We start from the raw sequence: 15,965 nt of genomic DNA on the forward strand, positions 1-15,965 counted from the left end.
ATCTTTTGATGGTTGTTGCTTCGTAAGGAGCCTCCTTGTTGGAAGCAACCTCCTTTTTGGAAGGAGCAAAACCCGGGTTATTTAATCTAAACCAGGCTCAATATTTCATTCATCTTAGTCTTTGGAAACAAAGCCATATATATATATATATATATATATATATTTATTTATTTATTTATTTATATATGCCAAGATACTAGAGCCAAGCTGCAAAAGCCTAGTGAAAACTTTCACTCCAAACCATGTACTTCCTTGGGGCAAGGGATCTTTATTATATGCCTTCTATTTTCTCTAACTATCTATGTTACTTATACCTTGTCCAGTATGTAACCTTTTGTATTGTAACTAAACCATGTATTTCTTTCATTTGGATACTTGCATGTTTTGTTTTAGGCAACATGGACATGATGGTAAAAATAAGTGTATCCTTACAAAGAGGCATGAACTAGGGTATACTCTTCATCAAAGCTGGATTGCTGTATGGTCTTGATATCGTCAATTGGTTTGGCACTTATAATATTGGACTAGAGTTCTTCTCATATAATCATAACTATGTCACCTAATCGTTTGGCCTTTATCATATCATGAGACAAAGCAGTTGAGTTTCGAAAAGGAAAACTTAAAGATCAAATTAGCACTTAAAAGTTAGACCACATATAGGACATCTTACAGATTGCCATCAACTATAATAGCTGTCCAAATTATTGAAGGTACTCCATTTCTTCAACCACTTATCGAACCATTTAATATGCCAATAAAGAAGCATCGTATTAGGCTACAGACACGCATTTAAGAACAATAAAACCAGCAAATAACTCCAGAATTAACTGACAAGACATTTGAAATCACCAATTTCTTTCTTGCTATATTTCTTGAAAGAAAAAGGAAACAGAAAAAAACAGAAATTTTGTCTGAAGGTAGTAGGCATCAAACAACAACACCACCGCATATCTTAGCAGCACAAATTAAAATTAGTAACGCTCGACACTGTTTACAAATAAAGCAGAAACACAAGATCTAAAGATCTTATGCTGCAATTAGCACTTATCCTATGCTATAATTCGTATACAGTAGTCTCTAGCTAACCCCCTAAAATTTCCTTGATGTTGAAGCATGATCATTATTATTCCTCTCCATGGCATTGAACATGAAATGACGACCAGATCCTGAGTATTGATTTCCGATCGGCTCGCCTCTCGGTTCGTCGATTCTAGCATCTGAGCCTGTGGTCTTATTACCATGGATTAATCCGGCGGCGGCTCTATCACCTTCCATCTCTCGATACTTGTGCAAGTACCTCCTCATCGGCTCGACGTAGTCATCGAAGCCTAGGTTGCTCAGCGCCCAGCACAAGTCATCGCCGTTCACCGTCTTGCGCTTCTCCTTGTGGCACTTGTCCGACGCCTCCCCCGTGACGAAGCTAATGAACTCCGACACGCACTCTTGCATCGTCTCCTTGGCTTCCTTGGAGATCTTGGCATTCGGGGGAAGGATTTGCTTCATGATTCGCCCCACATTTGCGATCGGCAACAGGCGATCTTGCTCCTTGATCCCTCCTCCTCCATCACCCGAAGCCGCCCCTATGGAGCTCCCCGCTCCGACCTTGTAGTTATCATGAACACCTTCGGAGTCGCTATTACTTCCAATATTATCAGCCATATCTAACACCTTGGCCTTCATCTGCTCCTCCTATTTATTCCAACTATGTAAACACATAATACATGTGTATACGTATGTACGTATGTGAGTATGTATTTTTTTTATGCTAGCTTGTCATGTGCATATACATACTCAGTAGTCATGGATGGACATGAACTGAAAGTGTTGTAGATCTTTGTTGTAAGGTAATTTGGAGAAGTAGATGCAGTCTTCTAGGAAGAGACATGATCATGTCAGAAAGCTCTTGTTGTTGCTTGAGAGATCGGTAATTGGGAGGGTGGTGTCATACAGTAAGCTGAGGACCAATGAAGTGGGGGGAGCTCTTAAAGTGGTAGGGTACTGTCCACATATATGTCTGACGACATTTCAACGCACGCTAATTTAATCAGACTGCAGTTTGCATGTTGCAAAAGAAAATAGAGAGAGAGAGAGAGAGAGAGAGAGAGAGAGAGAGAGAGAGAGTAATTAGCTTAATTGGCAGCCTCTAATTAATCTCCCGACTGATCTAATCATGTGAGGTTACCATGGCCTGGGGTCCCCTCTCTTCTTCTCATTTTCAATGCAATCAATGTGCCGATCATTGTACTGCGATGCGCATCTATCATGTATTCATGTGATGCTGTGGATCCTGACCTACTTATACTAATAATAGCTTTAAATTCCAAGCTGGATACCCTGTTGGAGATGAGCAAACATTTGGAGGTGTGTCAATTAAGGAGAACAGTACTGGCTCCATTATGAATATAGCATATAAGAGAGAATAATATGGTTGAGTGATACATCTAAATGAACAATATTGGAAGGCAAGAATGACTCCTACCGTGCTTGCAAATCATTCTAAATTTGCAGGAACAAAACTGCTATATATATATATATATATATCTTCTCTATTGTTTTCTAGTCCTGTTTTTATTATTACATGATTACCATACTGGAAGATGGAGATACAAGAAAGGGTTTTATCAAGAAATGTATATATATATATATATATATATATGAACTTCGATCTTGAACTCTTCAGGTAGATCTCAACTTTCTTGCATACCCCTATGCTTGGATTGAATCAACAATTGTTCTGTAGAATCACATGTTTATAGAATGAGACAGACAAACTAATGTCAGCTATAATGTTGTAGTGATTCTTATTGCATTATTTCTCTCATGATCTTGAGTAAATAGCATCTTCTAGTGAGAGCTTTTCTCCATTATTGGAATTTGGAAGTTCCTGCGTTGTCTTTTGCACGGCATTCAACCTAGTTGTCTTTATACAAGAAAAAAAAGCTACTATGGTATATACCCAATTCTAGAATGAATACACACACATATATATAGTTCTCGGGAATCAAACTCCAGATAGTATAATTGCTTCTCCTTTTCTTTTTTCCTTTAGATGCCACAACCCACTTAGTCACATATGGGGGGAGAATGATTGACCATTTCTGGAGTAACTATTGGTTAGCATAGTACATCTCCTACACTAAACTATTATGGTGCTAATATCTTTTTATTTTGTGGGGAAGTTGGATGAATGGCTTTTGAACATACTTTTGTCTACTTATATATTCTCCACTTTGAAGATATGGATCTGTTTTTAATTATCTTAGATACTCATCGCAATTTCTGGGAAAGTTTTTGGTTGCGGTTGCGATGCGGAGATAGCCAATCAAAGAAGGCAATGCAAATTGAGTGCACATCTGCAAGCATGCATATGGTCAAGGAAAAGGAAATAGAAAACTACAAAAGGAAGGACACCAACCATCTTGGGTCACTTACATTTATCAGACATCCAATTATGTTTTCAGATTCCTATACCATATATGCCTCTTCTCAGTGATAGCATATATTCCAAGAAAGCTACCTACTGGAAAACCAAGGGAAAGCCTTTAGATCTTGGGATTAATTTACAGTACTCCCACTGCTTCAAGATTCCCATATGTATTTTAAAATGCTAACTTAACCTACAAACTATCTTCAAGGTCTACATTGGTAGAGCTCTTGGGTGGCAGTAATTTGACTAGTATGAGAAGTACTTTCTTAGTTCTAAACAAGACACCTGGCATCTTTGCTGCTGGTGGGCCATGGCCAAATTCTAGTCATTAGTACGAGCTCTTAAAGTGGTCATGAAGAGGTTGAGAGGACTACTCGGCCTCACTTGGCTTCGTCCTCCTTCCAAATATCAGCATGAGGGAGATGATACTGCCAGAGTTGGTATTATTATTGACATAACAACCTACTCTTATCTTCTCAGGTGACAAGAATGCCCTTCTAAGAGAAGAGGACAAAAGGTGTAAAGGTAAATTAAACAATGAACTTATTTATTTATTTTTTTTTTGAGAAGGATAGTTTTGTCATTCTCAGCTAGGTTATTCTTGAACTGACAACGCCATTCTTCTGCTAGGTGTACCCTATCGTTTGGAACAATTGTGGCACGTTCCTCGGAAGAGTTAGCCAAATTATTTTACTTATATATTAGGAAGGAGTAGTTCTTTTATCTAGCTTATATATAATTTACTTACAAACTAATAATTTATTAAACAAAATTAATTATTTTAATCTCTCTGACAAATAATTGAGATGATAACTAAAAAGTTCATCTCGTTAGATTTTGTTGAGCAAAGATCAAGCTTGAAATCTCCACAGCTTGGATAAATCATGATCAAGGTTCCCTGGAGTAATAAATTAGAATCCTAACCACTTAGGGAAGCATAAAGCATACTTTATCTTTGCTTAAAATCGTTAACCACCTCAATTATTTATAAAATGATTATTCTATTAATGGCTTAAATGATAGGCTGGCCTTGGGCTTGGGGTGATTAGTTCAGTAAAATTAGGACAACTAAGTAGATAATCCATCATATCTCTTTGAGAGGTAAAGAAGATTTCATGTAGGTCAGACGACCCTTGGTATGAACCCAAACAGCATCAAACCCTACCATGTTGATCATGCCTCTTTAATCTTAGATAAACTTTTCTTCTCATCAGAATGTACTTAATTAACAGTAACCTAAGACTAAATCTGGAGGGAGAAGAAGAAAATATATACATTCCCAACCTTGTCGAAGTTGAGAATTTTCAAAATTATCTCATATTCTTTTCATGTATAGAAAATGGTTCCAATTTGCCTAGGATATTTGGATGGAGAAGAATCCAAAACTAATCGACCCCAGTTCTGCATGCTTATGCTCTACTTCCTTTTATCTTTTTATCAGGTAATTTGATGCAGCCTGGGCATTGATGGTTCCGATTTTATTCTATTCTTTTTGTGACAGAAACGGATAGATTCTGTCACGAGCAAATGCAGCTGCTGAAATTTAGCAGTATCGAAGTCTGTGACCATATCAAGATCTATCCAAAAGCAACAATGATGTAAAAATAGAATTAGGAGAGCATTCCATAAACGACAGCTTAGAGATGACCTGAAGACTGTAAACATAATTATGGTGAGAGATATTGTACTCATGTAATAGTATTATGGCAAGACATGCTCCTGGCATTTGCAAACACCAAACTATGTTTAGCATAGTAAGCAAACACTTTTGTACTGTAAATAGTGCACCATCACCAGCTCTTTCAGATTTTAACATCAGTTAAGCCATTTTATGTTACTATGTTCACTCTCAACAGCTTCAAAGTTCATCAAAAGAAATAAGATAACAAAGAGTATATTTCACAGAATCAAAATCAATCATGTCACTATTCAGTAATTGGTCCACATAAACCTGAATAGACTTTGAAGGTAAGCAATGAACATTTTCATCAACAAAGGACTTCTGAGGACTGTGTTCGAATATATAGCTGGATCTGCCACCACAGGAAACAGCATATTAGAAACTTTGCAAAGATAAACAAGACACTGGAGACCACAAACACAAAGGGATGTTTTGAGGATTTACCAGATTGACATCGTCCAACCTGACACCTGCAAGGTTGCAATAATTTTAGCAATGCAAAAAATTTACTAGAGTCCTGCCAAAGAGATACAGATTATACTAATCAGCTTCCCCCCTCTTTGTCATCTTTCTGGTTCAGATATCATCATTTAAATGTTAGTTTGAGGCCTACAAAGTACATTAGGAATCAGACTTAACGTCAGCTGCATGTTGCTATGAGACTACTACTTTACCTCCCCTAATGTTGTATCAACCAATTACCCTTGGCTACTTTGATTAGATAGTTTCAATAACCAACAAGAATTGGTAACGAACAACTGGTAAGCAAAAGATGACGACGATGAAACTTGTACGTAATAAACTTCCTAATGAAGATTGTGTTCATCCATGCTATTCCCCCTCCAACTGCAGAATAAGGCTTTTTACCCTTCCAGACTCCTCAGCAGCATAGGTTGAGCACCCACAGTTTCAACCTCTGGTTCAGCAGCCTCAAGCTCAATAATGGCATTTCACAGCGGATTCATCCGCCATTACAACACCCATTCTCAAGCAATCCACTTTCCTACCGAGATCAGTAAATAGTGAAGGATTATTCTTCAGAAGGGCTTATGTAATACTAAGAACACGAGAGGAGAGAGATAAATTGCTGATACATATATGTATGCAAAGGGCTTATATGTATACAAATTTCTCTTGAGCCTAACATAAGTTTATCAACATGTCTAGCAAAAATTACCATGCTATTGAACTACTTAGGCAAGTTTGTTGGGTGGGATCAAATAGGCAGATAATTCCTTGTGAACAAAAAGCTTCATTCTTGCAGAATGGGATCAAATACATACCGCTTGACTAAGTGCAGACCAGATTTCATTCTTACATACCGGACAAGGTCAAGCCTAATTAATGTTAATCCAAGCCCCCAGAAAGTATTCTTTTGCGAATTAGAGTCTTAAGATGTAGCTTTTGATAAATATCTATACACTTGCACATGAAACTATACATATTCACAAAAGCCATGGAACTGGAAACCATTTATGACTTATTTTTTTGAGAGCGTCAACCTATATCAAACTTATGAATGGGCTCAAAGATTTCAAAGAAACATTGAAAATTAATTAAAATTGGGCCAAGATTCACAATTCTCGTAGAGTGTGGCAACGAATCCTCCTGGCCGATCAATTTCTTGATCCAAACACAAAACAAGAATAGAAACTAGGGTTTTTCAAGAATTAAACCAAGGGTGGAAAACCAATTAAGAAATCTACGAAAAGAAGTGATTCTAGAAAAGGTGGAAAAGGAGGCATCCTACATTGTGCTCCTTGGATCGGAGAAGAGAACAAGAACAGGAGCCCGGAGGGGAAGAGAGAGAAGAGTTTTGGAAAGATTCCGGACGGTTGAGTAGGGTGATCATTTATGATCCGATCCGATAACGTAAGAGACCTGGATTGTTGATAAAAGCCCAAGTTCTATATGGGCCAAATGGGCCTATAACTCTGAAGACCACAATAGGCCTAAGCCTCCTCCAAATCACAAGTAAAACTAAAGTCACGTAATTTTACTATAATAATAATAATAATAATAATAATAATTATTATTATTATTATTATTATTACTATAATTTCTGTCACCGTTACTCCGAAGACAACTTGGCGATTTTTATATTTTATATTCCACCATCCTCTCATTATTTTTAGATATTTTTATCCATCAATATGTATATATATAATGTGCCCCACTAAATATTGATGACGTAGAATTTATATTTTAAACAAATAAGGCACAATGTTTCTATTTTGCTATTATATTATTTCACTGACTACTCTAAATATTAATTTCTATATTTTATATTTAAAATATTTAGTTTAATTAATAATCATCTTTTTTGTAATGTGTCCTTTCAAGTTTCTTGTTACTCTTATATGTGTGATGCCGATGTCAGTTAAAAGATAGACTTGTCGTCTTATTTCATACGTTTTTTCTCCGAATATTTGTGCTTAGTTATATGCTTGATATTATGCTTCTCTCTGTTAGTGGATTAGCCTTTAAGCCAAGGTGTGAGACTCGTTTAAACCTAATTTTCTCTTTTTCTAATATATCAAATTATAATATTGAACTTTCTCTTTTAAAAAAAACTAATATTACATATCCAAGAAAAGTACGGCACCCACGCCCCTCTGATTGGATGATCGAGATCATCCGATCAAGATAATATTTAATCAAGCTTAGTAATTAGTTTCCACTGTCCCAATCATGGCGATTTAATCACTCAATTGTTAATGTTGACTCCTCTGGAATAATAACAAGTTTACGTTGGATCGAAGGCTATTTTCGTAATTTGGAGTAAGAAAAATTTGGCCAAGCGAAACCAGATTAGAGAATCTGCGGCGAGTCTCAACGCATCCGAGAGGATTTCCTATCGGTTTCCAATTGCGAACAGCGAATCACCCAGCCAGAACTCGCCACGTGCACAACGTCTGTCGGCGTGCAAAAACTTGCGACAGATCCAGGGCTTGTTCCTCAGACCAGCTGTCCTCGCTGTTCGAAACATAACAGCAGAATTATGGTGACATAATCTGCCGTCAAATTTTCCTTAAACCAAACGGACGGCGGATCCTATACCCGCGTTAGAGATTTTACGCGGACGCTTTGATGAGCTTAATCACGTCGTTACTCGTTAAATCTACCACTGGTCTTTCTTTAAAGCCGTCATCTAAAAAACTCGGTTTTTTTAACTCTTTTTTTTTTCCTCGTTGCTCTGTTCTCTCTCTTGGTTTTAGAGAGAGAGAGAGAGAGAGAGAGAGAGAGAGAGACTCGCCTTTCCATTTCTTCTTCTCTTCCCTCGTATCGTATATTTTCTCTCAAGGTAAGCGCCATCTCTCCGCCTTCTTCGTATTTCTTTTCCTTTTTAGTTCTTTTTGTACTGCTTTTTACATGTTAGTAGTATGTTGATGTCTATGAATATGCTTTTCTTGTACTTTTGTTTCTTCTTTCCTTCGTGGTTCTGAATAATGGGTTTTGTTGGGCCGAGCTTGTTTTCTTGTAAAAGATCGAAATCGATCGATACCCATTTGCCCGTTCTTGTTTAGGTGACATGGATTCCCTCTTGTTAGCCTGTTCTTGCATGTCCTCTTGCCCCCGTGTGTGATTCTTGATTGCTTTCATGTGCTTCCAATGGATGCGATGATATCGAAAGTTGGTTCTTTGTTCTTCATTGGGAGTGGTGGCGAGTAGAATTCGTGGATCAGAGTGGAAATTATTGAGAAAGAAATGTTCTTTCTTTGGAATGTGATGGCATGACATGATCGGTTATTGCAGTTGGCGTGCAATTTGTTTGGTCCGGCTCATATCTCTTTCTGTTGCTACATATCTGTATCCTTGGTTGTGCAAGCTATGGTTTTGTTCAAGAACTCGGGAAACGTGTTGGGTTTATTGACGTTGTTCTTGATTGATGGATTCTGGCTTTCCACTATAGCTCTATCTTTTTGTGGTTGTTCATGGATATCATTTGGTCCTTTAGTGGTATCTGCTAGTAACTGAAATCAAACATAGCTGTTGCTGATTGCTTAAGTATGGTTTGGTGTGATTCTTATCTCCTATAGTGGAAGGATTTGAAATTTGTATGTTAATTGAAGCTTTAACCGCCCCCCCCCCAAAGGTTTATCAGAATCATCTATTTAGGTTGGCTTCATGTTCAAAGTCCTATTCCCAATTCTGATTGCTGTAATTGATCCTTTAGCTGCAGTAGCATATAATGTACTATCCAAGTTTTACCATTTTTTTTTTTTTTTGATACCATTATTTGGCCTTATCCTGTAAAATCTATTCATCAGATCCACATCAAACCTTTTTCTTTTTCCCCTTTCTTCAAAGGTTTCCGGTGGAAAGAATTTTGAGAAATCTCCTTCTGTAGAAAAATTAGAGTTGATGCAATAAATACACCTTAACATCTGGTAGCAACCTAGGTGCCATTGACTTGGTTAGGGATTTTCAGGGATATGATAAATTTTGTTAATATGGTAATGCCTTAGTTTTGGTGCATCAACAACATTGAGGCCCAAACCCCTGCAGTTGCTTGTGTATGGAGATTTGAATGAGCCTTATACATCTTTAAAAATAAGACTGTTAGTTTTGTCCGTCCAAGCGTCAACATGCTTAGTTTACTAGATCATATTGATCGAATACATGTCAATTATTTGTCATGATTGTTTATGTCCTAAGACTTTCTACAAATTCAGAGTAAAGAGAGATATACCAGATTTTTGAAGGGGAACAAAAAAAAGGAAGAAAAGAGACCTGTTTTGGCCGTGTACCTTTTATTATGACTCGCAGAAAAAGCAAAGACTTCTTAATTTCTTATCATTTTCCTTTCTGATACTGCAGATGAATTATCTTGAACTAGAAAGAAGGGAAGATCACATTACAGTAGAATATTCTGGCCAGCTACCTTTACCAATTTCGGATGGTAGAGGTGAGAACATTGATGAATCACCAGTATGCCCCCGTATAGGAGATCAGTACCAAGTGGAAATTCCAAATTTAGTTAGAGAAGCTGAACGTGCTCAGCTAGGCTCAAGTCCACTTAATGATGGCAGCATTCTTGGTCTCGAGTATACTGTTGGAATTGGGTTAGCTATTCCAATTACATGGATTCACCATCCAAGTCCTAATATTGATGAAAAACAAGATAAATTTTCTGGCTCGAAGATTTGTTCTTGTCAGGTTGACTCAGAAGTCTGCAGAGAGAATAACGAAAGTCAGGTCAATGCTAACTTCAGTACAATGACTGCAAGTATAGCAGGAAATTCATATCATGATGGTTCACCTTCTCAAACCTCGGCAGGCAAAGATGAATTTGCAGATGACCAGACAGACCATGGAAATTTTACAAGATCTACCAGCAAGGAATGCACTACCTTGCAAGATAAGATGACTACAGGCTCAATTGCCTCTCTACAGAGGAAAGCGAAAGGATACATTGCACTACCTGATTCACCAACATACTCTTGGACTGATGGTGAGAAGCAAAGTTTTCTCCTTGGTCTTTACATTTTTGGAAAAAATCTTGTTCAGGTAGGGAAATTTGTGGACCATAAAACGATGGGAGATATACTCTCCTACTACTATGGAAAGTTCTATAGATCTGATGCATATCGCCGATGGTCAGAGTGTAGAAAGATAAGAAGCAGAAGATGCATATTTGGGCAGCGAATTTTTACAGGTTGGAGACAACAGGAACTATTGTCACGACTTCTACCAGAAATACCAAAAGAAGTCCACGTTTCTTTGATGGAGGTATATTTTCAGGTTTCACTTAACACAGATTGTTGATCATGTAGTTTAACATTGTGTCTCTAAGACATCACTTATTTCATTTTTGATTAACTAGGAATTTTGTCAAAATTTTCTTCTAGGTAATTATATAGATATACTTATTATATTGTTCCATATTTGTTTTTACCAAATTCTCACTAAAGTTGTGTAATTCTGTATACATGCTAAATATTATTGCTTTTAACAATGGGTTCCAAAGAAGAAGGGATGTGGTAGGTAGCTTGGGTGCTTCACAGAGCTTAGAATCTTCGTCACAGATAATATGAAACCATAGTTGTGGAAGAAGTAACTTAGATTCTCTGGTGTATGTTGTTTGAACTAGAGCCGGTCTGGGAGGGAAGACTACCTTCAAATCTGAGCAATGATATTGTCAAGGCCTACAACTTTCCTAACTTCCATCTCTTTGAGCATTCTTTAGAACTGTCAAGGGTGAGCTCACTCTTTTCTCATTTTCAAATAAAATGTCTGACCTATAGTGAACTTGACTCTCTATCTTTGATGGATAACCAGAGCTTTAGGACAATGAATCACACCATTCTTTGTTGCACAGTCCTTTGAAGAATGTCCATAACCCTGTTCTTTTGGAGGCAGAAAATGTTATTTTGTTTATTTAGAAGAACAAATGATTATATTCAGACTTCCATGTGAAACTTCACAGATCTCTCGGTTAATTTATTGAAGTGTTTCTCTCAGTTGAAGTTTCCTTTTTATTTATTTTGACATTTTGTTTTATCTTCATCTTGCTTCTGGAGCTAGAAGCCTAGAACAACCAAGACATCTGTAGTTTGCTCATTAGTTCTATTAATTTTATCCGCCACTCCTTGCTTGCTGGAGTTCAAAACTTTTCATGTTGGAAATATGATTTTTTTTTCTTTTCTTGTCGCAATGTGCTTGTACTTGGGCAGGCTTTCAAGACATTTAATGAAGGGAGTGCTTCCTTTGAGGGATTTATCTTGACTCTAAAGTCAACTGTTGGTATGGAAGGCCTTGTAAAAGCAATTGGTATTGGTGAAGGGAAGCACGGTCTCACTGGAACTGTAATGGATCCAGCTAGAACAAATCAAAACATCTCTTTGCACCCTGAGATTCCCATAGGCAAAGCTTGTTCATTGCTTACATCTGCAGATATCATCAAGTTTTTAACAGGTGATTTCAGATTAAGCAAGGCAAGATCAAATGATATCTTCTGGGAAGCCGTTTGGCCCCGTTTGCTTGCAAGAGGGTGGCACTCAGAGCAGCCCAAAGATTTAAGTTCAGTTGGTTCTAAGCATGCTTTAGTATTTCTCATACCAGGTATTAAAAAGTTTTCAAGAAACAAACTTGTGAAAGGTAATCACTATTTTGATTCTATAAGTGATGTCTTAAGTAAAGTAGCATCAGAGCCATCGCTTCTTGTATTAGACGCTGAAGAAGCTAAATGTAATGGTGGCAATAGTGATGAAAATGGATGGGCTGCAGATGCCAAATTGGACCAGAATGGTCTTTCCGATCATCAGCAACCGTGGTATGTCCCACCCGGGCTTCCAAATGATAATTCAGTTATGATGAAATTTACTGTCATCGATACTAGTTTGGTTAAGGAAGGACTGTGCAAGGTGAGAGAGCTGAGTCTACCTGCAGCTCCCTACTGTGATTATGAGCCTTCAACTCATTCAGAAAAAGATCAGCCATACTCACATGATAGCTTGGAAGATGATCGAGTAGGTTCTGATCGACGTACATCTGATGACAAGAATAAAAAAGAAAGTAGTAATTACATGTCAGGTAACAAAATGCCATCTGATGCAGTTGAAAATATTGACACTATTCAAAGCACAATGAAGTCAATCAATAGCCATGTTTCCAATGATCAATCTCTTGATGCCTTAAACAGTGAAGATTTGTCAAATGATACAAAGTGTCACTTCACCTCTGGAACAAAATCTGGGCAACAAGTTTTTTTTGCCCCTGTTGCAAAACGAAGAAGATTAAATGCCTGTAAATATGATGGGACTGGTCGCCGCACTTCTTATTTTGCAAAAGCCCGTCAATTGAAGAAAGAGGAGACTCAACATCTGTTGGATTCATCTAAAGCAAGTGAAATGCATGCAGAAGATGACCTTTTCCAAATGAAGACATCCGGCAATCCTTCAATTAAAGATAGCTTGGATGAGAAGAACAAAGATGTTCCTGGTGGAGACTCATGCTGTATAGCTGCCGCAACCGATCCAAAAGTTCCAAAAGAAAAGCTGCAACCTCGAACTCTCATCGATCTAAATCTTCCACACGAACCAGTTGATTATGACACTAATGAGGACTTGCGCATTGCTTTGCCAGACCAGCTGGAAGGACTGAAAGTAAAGAAACCTTCATGCCCATCAGAAACCAAGCTTCCGCAAGAGAGTCCTCAGGTAACGGAAACCTATGATCAGCAGTCTTCATTGAACTTTCGTAGGCAGAGCACCAGAAACCGTCCACCGACAATAAAAGCCCTGGAAGCTGTTGCATGTGGGCTTCTTGGCACAAAGCGCAGGGGTAGGGACATGAATGTCCTATCTTCAGGTAGCTTGAGCAACAGACCTTCACGGAGGGTACGCAGGTCAGTTGAAACCTCAATGCCTGTTCCCTCTGTTAGTACAATGAGCTCTGAGATTAGAGAATCAGATGCTATGATAAATGAGTGCCATAAAAACAACACACAGAATGGGGCATCATTAAGTGAATCCCATGCTCTGCCTGATAAAGAAGGGGTTCGTGAGTTGCTAGGGATGCCTTAACTTGTGCAGACTGAAGAAAAACTAGAGAAATTAGGCCATCTGCTTTGGTTTCAGAATTGATGTTGGAAATGCAGTTATTCAGATGATGCAGTCGTGTAAACATCTCGTGTCAAGGAATGAGATGTATATATTGAAAATTTCCGTTAAGACGAATGAAGCTCTAATCATTTCATGCTCAAAATGATTTAAAGTGGTACATAACATTAAGTTTTGCAATTCTAGCGCATTTCCTGGAGGAGCTCATATGACTCAACTTCCAATATGGGAGTTACGTTATACTTGCACATTCTTCGATTTCAAGATGTACATTCTGTGGTCTACTTAGCAGGCAAGATGTTCAAATTGGTATATATCCATCATGGCTTGATACTATAAGTTCCAGGGCAGCAGTTTGACTAATTTGCCTTTGAAAGGGAAGAAGACAAACTTTGTTCGTTAAATCTGATTAAATGTAAAAAAAAAAAAAGCATAATAGGATGAAAATTTTACGCGAAATTTGTACCATCTAATGCCTATAATGTTTATATTACATGTTAAGATTCATTCAAGAATCATCTGTTCCTTATCCCTGCCCTTGAGGTTCTAACACATGGGAGGATTGTTAATTATAATCTTATTCAAATTTTGCACATCCTGCAGCATCCTCTCAAGGTTCTATGATCTATTTCTTGGACTAGGAAGTCTCTCATAAGACGTGTGAGCTTTCATTTATGAACTACTGGCATACAGAGTAGCATTTTTTTTTTCTTTTTGAGTTTGATTGTGATGTTAAAAGTCTTAAGATGGAATTATTCAGGTAATATGCTAAACGGTTGGAATGGCAGCTTTGAGATTCTAACATTAGGGATTAGGCAAATGATTTCCAGATTCTAATAGCAATATAAACACTGAAATTAATGGGCTTTCACATAGCTCTCGGATAAGATCAGAATTAGTCTTTAGTTTAATACTAAGTTAATAGAGTTAGAATACAGGGAAGTACCGGTCAACCCAAGTTAGATCGAAGCAAAACCTCGTCCATCGTCTTCTCCATCCTTAAACCCTAAGAAGCCAGAACCTTACCTCCGCGAGAACTCGATCCCCGGCCATTAGAGCTTCTTCCGATCTCTCCTCTCCCCTACTTAAAACTCCGGAATGCTCGATGACTACTTATACTGGTATACAGAGTTACATTTAGTTATCTTTTTTAGTTTGATTCTGATGGTAGAAGGCTTAACACGAACTTATAAAATGTATTTAATTCTTGTCACGAAACTAGATTGGTTATTATTACTGTGCAAGACTTCTTAGCATCGGATGGAAAGAGAAGAATTATTTAGGAGAGAATTCTGCAGGTCATACTCTTACCAAATTTACCAGTGTTGGAATGACAGCTTTGAGATGCTAGCAGTAGGCAAATTCTTTTCAAATTTTCTTCATTAGCATTCATCTATAGCACTATAAACATTGCAATTAATAGACTTCACAGAGCTCACGGATCAGTATTACTAGATAACTATGTGATTCTTTGCATGCTTAGCTGTAGTTCCCTAGCTTCTATATTTCCAAGTTGCTAATAGAATTATTCAGATAGCCCCCCACCTTTGCTTATGCTCTGGCTTTTATACTTGTTATATAATAATTACACGGAGATTAAGGGTTGACAGCTATCACGCGGCGGAGATCCTGGAATGCATTAACTCAAGGAGTGGACAAATTTAGCAGCATGGATGTTAGGATGCAAATAAACAAAGAAGATAAGCGCGGTTTTATACGGTAAGTAGTGCATAGTGATTGTTAATTATAGAGTATTTGGATTACTTATAAAGCAAATCTCATTCCTCTTGAATATTTTTCTTTTATTTTTTCTTTGCACTCTAAGATATAGGATCTACAATTCTTAGTGATCAGCTTAAAGCTATTGCATAGACCCTCTGATCTATTAAGATTCTTGGGTTTATATACTTTGAGGTCCACTTCTAGAAAGAATTATATTAATCTCTCATAAATTCTTCAGATAATTCCTAAACCATTTTGTTCTGCTATGTATTCTTTACACAATTATGAACAAGTCCAAGATATATCAAGTATGTTATCAATTATTTCCCTTACTAAGATGAGTGTATCATTTATAATGATCTATAGAAAGCCTACACACTTACACACTAACCTTTACTTCTAGATGATCCAGCAAGAAGCCTGCACACTTACACACAACAACGGTGTAATCCATCTCAATATCAGCATCAAAGAGAATTAGTCAAAGAGGTACCAACCTTGTAGATTTCGACATCAAGATGGCAAACTCCATGCAGTATATATTGGAACAAATTAAGTTCTCTTTTGGTTG

At 37.5% G+C, this 15,965-nt stretch overlaps 2 protein-coding genes and 1 long non-coding RNA gene across 6 annotated transcripts; 1 reads left to right on the forward strand and 2 right to left on the reverse strand.

Moving 5' to 3' along the window:
• Positions 1-838: 838 nt before the first annotated feature.
• Positions 839-1,875, reverse strand: LOC140782293 (nuclear transcription factor Y subunit B-1-like). Its single transcript, XM_073128783.1, has one exon. It carries the CDS (start codon positions 1,678-1,680, stop codon positions 1,090-1,092), a length of 591 nt encoding a protein of 196 aa, XP_072984884.1. The 5' UTR covers positions 1,681-1,875; the 3' UTR covers positions 839-1,089.
• A 3,379-nt stretch (positions 1,876-5,254) lies between these two features.
• LOC140782240 (uncharacterized) lies at positions 5,255-6,922 on the reverse strand. Of its 3 annotated transcripts, none has more exons than XR_012107839.1 (3): positions 6,859-6,922; positions 5,553-6,111; positions 5,255-5,460 (listed from the first exon to the last, which is right to left on the reverse strand). It is a non-coding gene; the product is annotated as an uncharacterized lncRNA (long non-coding RNA). The 3 variants fall into 3 exon arrangements; XR_012107840.1 differs by having other exon boundaries at positions 5,553-6,106; positions 6,859-6,896; XR_012107838.1 differs by lacking the exon at positions 6,859-6,922 and having other exon boundaries at positions 5,553-6,852.
• A 1,338-nt stretch (positions 6,923-8,260) lies between these two features.
• Positions 8,261-14,265, forward strand: LOC140780870 (uncharacterized). 2 transcript variants are annotated; one of them, XM_073126568.1, is made up of 3 exons: positions 8,261-8,412; positions 9,930-10,841; positions 11,786-14,265. In XM_073126568.1, the coding sequence occupies exons 2-3, from the start codon at positions 9,930-9,932 to the stop codon at positions 13,634-13,636; spliced, it is 2,763 nt and encodes a 920-aa protein (XP_072982669.1). In that variant the 5' UTR covers positions 8,261-8,412; the 3' UTR covers positions 13,637-14,265. The 2 variants fall into 2 exon arrangements, with proteins under 2 accessions (XP_072982669.1, XP_072982668.1); XM_073126567.1 differs by lacking the exon at positions 8,261-8,412 and adding an exon at positions 8,557-8,883.
• Positions 14,266-15,965: the final 1,700 nt, after the last annotated feature.

Source organism: Typha latifolia, chromosome 2, assembly GCF_019914945.1.
Source record: "Typha latifolia isolate L0001 chromosome 2, TyphaL0001v2, whole genome shotgun sequence".
Lineage (NCBI taxonomy): Eukaryota > Viridiplantae > Streptophyta > Magnoliopsida > Poales > Typhaceae > Typha > Typha latifolia.

Bases quoted from the DNA above. Each gene is read 5' to 3' on its own strand.
- LOC140780870 (XM_073126567.1), top strand. From the start codon at position 8,848: ATGATCGGTTATTGCAGTTGGCGTGCAATTTGTTTG. The intron at 8,884-9,929 runs GTCCGGCTCATA...CTGATACTGCAG, and splicing joins GTTGGCGTGCAATTTGTTTG to ATGAATTATCTTGAACTAGA. The intron at 10,842-11,785 runs GTATATTTTCAG...GTACTTGGGCAG, and splicing joins TCCACGTTTCTTTGATGGAG to GCTTTCAAGACATTTAATGA.
- LOC140782293 (XM_073128783.1), bottom strand. From the start codon at position 1,680: ATGAAGGCCAAGGTGTTAGATATGGCTGATAATATTGGAAGTAATAGC.